The sequence below is a fragment of the Orbicella franksi genome, chromosome 7, assembly GCF_964199315.1.
Source record: "Orbicella franksi chromosome 7, jaOrbFran1.1, whole genome shotgun sequence".
In the NCBI taxonomy this organism is placed as follows: Eukaryota; Metazoa; Cnidaria; class Anthozoa; order Scleractinia; family Merulinidae; genus Orbicella; species Orbicella franksi.
Window position 1 is genome coordinate 4,317,701 of NC_138151.1, and position 7,500 is coordinate 4,325,200.

The 7,500-nt window shown below is 40.9% G+C and overlaps 1 protein-coding gene across 1 annotated transcript in view; it reads right to left on the bottom strand.

Moving 5' to 3' along the window:
• Positions 1 to 7,500, bottom strand: part of LOC145491691 (uncharacterized) — a 96,553-nt gene that overhangs the window by 42,858 nt on the left and 46,195 nt on the right. The window contains exons 9-14 of the mRNA XM_081470929.1: positions 5,833 to 6,019; positions 5,320 to 5,397; positions 4,539 to 4,793; positions 3,996 to 4,262; positions 2,028 to 2,646; positions 120 to 416 (exon numbers count right to left, since the gene is read on the bottom strand). Of these exons, the coding sequence (XP_081327055.1) occupies positions 120 to 416; positions 2,028 to 2,646; positions 3,996 to 4,262; positions 4,539 to 4,793; positions 5,320 to 5,397; positions 5,833 to 6,019 (1,703 nt within the window). The remainder of the gene's footprint in view (positions 1 to 119; positions 417 to 2,027; positions 2,647 to 3,995; positions 4,263 to 4,538; positions 4,794 to 5,319; positions 5,398 to 5,832; positions 6,020 to 7,500) is intronic.

Below are 7,500 nucleotides of genomic sequence, written 5' to 3' on the forward strand. Positions count from 1 at the left end.
GCTCTTGGAAATAATTCAATACAGTCATTTAGAAATAATATGAGAAATAATTCCTACCATCCACAGTAATCCAAACGTTGCTATATTTAAAAACAATCAATTCTATTTTCAAAACAAACCTTGCGGAGTTAAAATCTGTGCTCTTTCCTATATACACTGAGTCGTACCACGTGACCAATGCATTTCCCACCTTGCCAATATTCCTAACGATCCACGACACTTCAAACGTTAGACCGGAGAAGGCGTTTGGTGGAACCAGGACCTTTTCTACTTTGAAATCCGGGAAGGCCCGAGTTTGGAATCCCCAGATGGGACTGGGTATTAATGCTCCTGAGCTGAGCACGTATTCAATTCTCCACAGCATCCGGGTATCCGCTGGGTAGCCGGAGTAGGGAGAGTATCTTCGATAATAAGTCCTGAAAATGATAATTAATAATTAATTCCATTAAAATTTAAAAACATGTTGATCAGTTAAGTATTACAAGGATAAAACTGAGATAAAGTGGAAGCTCCGGTTGCTACCACCTCTCGTAAGCGACCGCCTCTCCTCAGCGACCAGCTTTCCAAAATACCAAACGTTTCCAAGTCAAATCACTATATTTAGAACCTCTTGTAAGCGACCACCTCTCCTCAGCGACCAGTTTTCTAAAGTACTAAAAGTTTCCAAGCTATATTTGAAACCTCTTGTAAGCGACCACGCAGTTTCCTAAGTGACCGCAACCACTTTAAGAGCTAAAAGTTTGAAATTTTCTTTTGTTTGTAAAGCGACCACTTGACGGATAATAGAGTGTAAACTGAATAATAAAGTGTTGTAACATCGCAATCCTGGGTAGTACAAGAGACGGAAATTTCTCAATGAGAAGTATCGGATTTTCTCTCGAAATGGACTTTTTACAATTCACATTAATAAAACATTTAAAATTAAATTGAAAGAAAAACTACACATACACTGTACTCTGGTCAGTCTTAAAAGGACGACCTTAAATGTCTTGAAATTACCATATACTAAGGAGGCAAAATTTCGAGCCAATATGGTCTAAGCTCACGTAAGCGACCACCTCCCGTAAACGCTTACGGGAGGTCCGACTGTAGACATATAAAGTGAAAATGATAATGTATAAAAAATTCACAAACGTCACATACGAGAAAGACAAAGAGAGTCCCACTGAGAGAAAATAGAAACTAAAACACAAAGATTAAAAGGTAATTATAAAGGCTTTTACGATGGATAATTATGTGGCTAGCCTTACATAAGTATGTTTCATCCCTGCCAAGGGACTCATCAGAGACCTTTCAACTAACTCGTCAAACATCGCGCTAGCAATCTGGCCTTATGTCACATAAGGATCCCCAATTGCGTAATCTGCCAATTCAACAACTTTCAAGTTGTTGAATTATTCTTACACATTTTCAAACAAACGCGATGTTTCACGAGTTAGCCGAAAGGTCTCTGATGAGTCCCTTGGCAGGGATGAAACATACGTATGTAAGGCTAGCCACATAATTATCCATTATAAAATTCTTACACTTTTTCAAATCACAAAGGCACGTCTAAAAAGTTCTATCTTAAAATTTCGTTAAAAAATTGACGGTGATTTAAGGTAGCTGAATTAAACTGGGTACGCGGTTCTTCAGTATGGGCGCGCGAGGCCCTGTCGCCAAGTGTCGAAAGCATTTTTTAGAGTCAAACGTTTAACATAATCGTGTAAACTGACTGAAGTGTACATCTAAAGGCTGATTTTAAACGCCTGACATGATTAGAAATATTTTACAAACCAAAGAGAACTGGACAAGACTGCAATTATCAAATATCTATCCTGAATCTTATTAGGGAGCTAAAGCATAGACGGTTTTTAGACGTCTTTTGTCGACATTTAAACCAAAATCGTCAATTGCTAAAATGCGTGCTTTTCAACTCATTGGCGGGCAAGAAAACTTGTCAATAGTAAGAACATAAGCTTTCAGTTGGTGTGCGCGACTGAAACTGACGAGTATTCCTAAGCTCTATACTGATTAATCAAACATACCAAGCAGTCGGCGATGATGGCTTTGTTAAGCCGTACCGCCAAAAGTAGACATTGTATCGAACGGAGCCTGGATACTGCGGCCACCGAAGAGATTCTCTCAGCGCTACATTAACTTGTCCATTCTTGGGATAGTCCGGCAACTGAAGCGCTAAAATTCGGATTTTCTGGTGAACGGACACCTGTCTCCCACAGTCGTCAGCAATTGTCCATGTTCTCGTGAAACTAGTAGCGCAGAGGATAGTGGGCACGGAATCGACGTGCGTTATCGTAATCGGTCGATCGCACGGGTGAGTGACGTTGATTGCATCGCGCATGTCTTGCTGTTGTTCCTCAAAGCTTCCACACGCAATGGTTGCATTCGCATGATAACTCACGGTCGGGGGACTGGGGTTATTTAGATTGATGACCTGGATCCTAGACGCGCTGTTGCCCGCTTGGTCTTTCGCGATCCACTTTCGCTGAAAGCTGCAACTGACTCCCGGGATATCTTGGTGGGTTATTGTTATATTTGCTCCTTCGTTGTCGCTGACTGAAGGTGTTCCTAGAGTTGATGGACTCAGATCTGATGTGCAGTCCACACTCTGTATCGTCATGTTGGAGATGGTTGGAGGCTGTAAATCTATTTATAAACAAAACGAAAGAATTAATGAGGATTAACTAAGGGGGGTTTGATTGAACCCCCTAAATTAAAAAGAATAGACATTATAACACGCTTACTTGGCCTCAAAATACCGGAGATACCATTTCCGAATACCTCAATTTTAAAAATTTTTCGGGAGAGGATGCCACCGGAACTCCCTACAGGGGACCACATTGGGCGGTCCGTATCTCGAACCCCCTTCTCTAAAATCCTGTATCCCCTCCCAAAATTATTACAACGGTTCCTCAAATGTAGGTTAAAGCATGCTCTGTACATGTCTCAGCTCGGACAGGACCAAATTAAGCACAACAACTGAGCCAGTTTTCACTGTGAACAGTAAGATAACTAAACTGAAGGACAAACAACAACAACAACAATTTATTGGTATTCCCATATAGATGGTGTTACCTAAATGCAGAATCGCTAAATAAAAATTCAAAAACGAAACAAATTACAACAGCAACCAGAAAGAAAAATAAAAATAGTTAGTTACAAGATTCTTCATTTTAAGTTCTAGGGTTACAAAGTTCTCTTATTTGTAGTGCTTCATATGTAAAGTAACCTAGTTTTTTACAAATAAAAGTATCAGCATTGTTAAACAGAAATATTGTTTTCTCTGTGTTATTAAAGGAATCAAATTTTGGATATTTCTTGATGACGTCATTTGTGACTTGTTGTCTAATATTATTGTATCGGTCACAATGAAATAAGAAATGCATTTCATTCTCAATTTGGTTAGAACAGCAGTACTGACAAATTCTAAGAGTTTCAGGTAATTTAGGAGTACAGTGTCGCCCAGATTCAATTCTAAGATTATGATTACCAGATCGGAGTTTTGCCAAAGCTTGTCTATGTTTGAGGTTCTTTACTTGTTCTAGGTACTCAGATTTGCTTACATCTCTTTTAAAACTTGAGTAGAAATTCAACTTTCTGTTAGACCGAATTATCTCAATTTGGTGTCTTTTCATATCATTTGAGATGTGACATTTTAGTTTTTGTAAATTATTTTTGATGATTTGTTCATTGTAATTGTGTGTGTTTATATTATGCGGATGGTTTTGGTCATCTAAATAATTTTTGATGATTTCAGTGACTGTTAACATGAAAGAGGACTTTGCTTCATTTGCCAGTTGATTGGAAATATTGAGGCATTGTTTGGCTGATTTTATAGTTCTTCACTCCGGTATCTAAGCAGGACAGATAATTTAAAATAATTCACAAAATTCACGCAAATTATCGCAATCTAATGTCGTTTGGGACGTGTCCTCTAAAGGGGGAGTTTTCGGAAAAGTGCAAACACGTTTGTTAAACCAAGAGTCTTTGCTCACCAACTTTCCATGTATACGTCACAGGGTTGCCTTGGTTACCCACATCATCCGTGCCTCGTACTCCGAATGTGTAGGTCTTTCCGTTTTGCAGGTTGTTCTTCGTGTACCGTTTGGTGTTGCATTGTGAATAAACAGGAATATTGCCTTGTAATGCTACCGTACATTCAAGCGAGCATGTGTCTTCACAGTAAAAGCGAAACGTGAACGACCCTTGATTGCTTAGCGAAGCAGGTTTGGACGTGATGATAACTTGGGGTGGTGTGCGGTCTGAAAAAAATAAAACAGATTAAACACAAGAAAACAAGTACTCGTATTATATGGCTAGGTAGTCTTTAGGCAAATGCGAGCGTTCTGATTGGTTCTTTCTTTCTTGACTCAATAATCAATCCGAGCGCTAAATCGAATTTATATGGTAACCCAACTTACGAACAAAATAACATGATCAGCTTTTCTAGTCCTTGTAAACTTAACTAACCGAAAGCTCCTAGCAATTACACGGATTGTATGATTGAAGTCACTAGTACATTACTTATAATGACGTACCGACAAACCACGAGTGCCTGACCGGAGGCGCTGTGTTTCCCGCCAAATCTGTAACCTGAACATAAATGCTGTAGTAGCCTTCAGTCAGATTGGTTCCAGTCCACGACATATTGCACGGTTGACCAGTGATCTGGGAAGGAGTTTGTAATGTGCACTGAGCCGTGACGTTCTCGTTTGCTGTCCACGTGATTTCGACGTCACCACCGGAGCGTGATGGGGCATTCACAAAGCTTAACACGGGCGGGGTGACATCCTCTGTGAAATAGCAAGAAATTTGCTGATTAATACCTTTAAAGTTGACCGTGAACAACGACCGTGAACAAGAGTGTTGACACGGTTAAAATAATTCTTCCTTTCGTTCCTTTTAACCCCCTCCCCTCACCAGACCGACCCTCCTCCTCACCTTACAATGTTGATCTCTCAAAAGTGACTGAATGAATAATTTTCATCTTTGAAGGTTTAGACACTGGGGGACCTATAAAAACGTTTGAATGCGACATTGAACAGCTAAATGTCAAGAGTCGAGAGTCGAGAGTCGCGAGTCGAGAGTCGAGAGTAAAAAGAGTCACCAGTTTGCAAATTTTTGCGCATGGGAGAAGAGAATCAAGAGGAAGGTGAGACTAGTCTGGTGAGCGTCTCTTCTTACTTCGAGGAGAATGCGCTCTCCTTATACTCCTCGTGTCGTGGCTTTACTCGGCTAATCCAGTGAGGCTGATGATACAAACTAAAACATTAAATTTGTTGCCAGTAAAGGGTGACATATTGTAAAGGAGACCCTTACTTATTTCAATGCTCCATGTGTTGGGGTCTCTGATTGACTGTGACTCTGCTCCACAGCGAACAACACCTTTAGCAATACCTACGAGAGAACGACGAAGTGGTGCACAGGTTTAAATATCACGATTTTGTGGCATTTACGATGGTTTGTTAGCTAAATAACCGAGGCAAAATGTCGAAATAAGTACGAGCAGAATTTAAAAGAAATCACAGCTGAAGGCGAGAGATTTTAAAGCCCCCTTGTACTTTTACAAGCTAATAGTAGATTTTTTTCACTTTTGTTCACTCTAAATATGTAGTTTACTGTTCGTACCCGTTTCTTGTTCTGTATCGGGGCGCCCGCCAACACTTGCATAGCAATTTCATAAGTTGGTGACCGGTGCAATAATTTAAAAGCTACTGGGAGATTAGTTCCTGCGGTGTTCAACTTCCTGCTTATGTAATAAAAGGGCATTAACTACCATAGTAATATTGCTACGCTTGTAGGTTTCACAAAAGATTCCTATTTTAATAATACCTGGGTCCATCGTTACATAGTACATCTCTTTCTCGGTGAATTCCACTGAAGTCGTGAACTCAATTGACCTCCCCAGGCTCCCAACTGGATACAACACAGCGGCTGTGATGGCAACATCGACGCTGAACACAACCTTGCCATCCGAACGATGAATCCGGATGTAACTGCTTCGTGTAGGGCGCACGAACTGTAAACCGAGTGAAAGGTATGAAAAATCTGCTCTAATCCTATTAAAGGAGGAGTCTAGTTGAAGCAAAAGAAGCGATGTTGAAAGCCAAAAGGAACAAGGCAAAGGGCTCTGATAATATTCCACCAAGAGCAATCAACGAATCAACCGAAATGCCATGCTACCCTTTCAGCGAACTTTTTAACTACATCCTGGAGAATTCCAGGATACCTCAACAATGGAAACTTGGTCAAGTCTCACCAGTTTTCAAGAAGGATTGTTGCCTAACGAAATCAATTTACAGACCGTTAATTAACTATTCTACCGTCCCTGTCGAAAATCTTCGAAACGCTAACACATCACAGAATTAGCCGTTATTTCGAAGACATTTTGCACGAACACGTATTCGCATACAGGAAAAATGACGGAACTGATACTGCTATTCTCAGCCTCACAGAACAGTGGAGGAAGGAACTCGATCAACACAATGTCATCGGAATTGTGTCAATGGACCTTTCCAAGGCATTTGACACCTTGCCACACGAACTAATGGTGGAAAAACTCAAGTTCTATGAAGCTAACGATAAAACCACAGATCTGATTCATGACTATCTCACTAACCGACGTCAGCGGGTCAGATTAGGCGATCAGTTCTCAAACTGGAAAGAAATCACAGCGGAGTCCCACAAGGCAGCGTGCTTGGCCGTTAATATTTAATATTGTAATATCCAGTCCATCATTCCGACAATTCCAATATAGTTCAGTTTTGCACATGCGCATACATCGCTTATAGTGCCACGTTGTCAGATGTAGTCGGCGAAGTGTTCTGGTCATTAAACGGTATTTATCTAGAGAAAGACTCGCTGTTGTTACACTGGCGACGAGAGAAAAAAAAAAACACGCTCAGTCAAGCAACAAAAGCAGAAAGAAAGCAAGAGAAACCCAGCAAGCAAAGTCTGAAGCCCAACGAGAGAGGCAAGCAGGCAAAATACTTCAACGCGTGAATCGATTGATCGACAAAACATGTCTGACACGGAACAAGCAGATGTCGGCGCAGCAACTCCAGTGCAAGTTATTGCGGCAACGAGAAATCTAAAATCTCAACCATTTATCCCAGGAGATGACCCGATAGCCAAAGGGAAAGCGTGGGACGACTGGCTCGAAGAAATCGAACGGGAATTCAGATATTTCAAGATTACGGAGCCGCTCGACAAGAAAGATGCACTCATCATTTATGGCGGGAAAGAAATCGCTCGCCTGGAGAAAAGCTTGCCAAACCCGACAGATGGCGATAACGACTACGAAAAGTTGAGAAAGAAGCTGAATGACTACTTCAAACCGAAGAAAAATAAACATCACGCAAGATACGTATTCCTCAAAATGAGACCGACACATGACGAAACAACGAACGCGTATGCTGCACGTTTAAGGGAGAAAGCCAATCACTGCGAATTCGAAGCCAACTGCGATGAACGAATCTTGGAGCACCTCATCCAAACAAC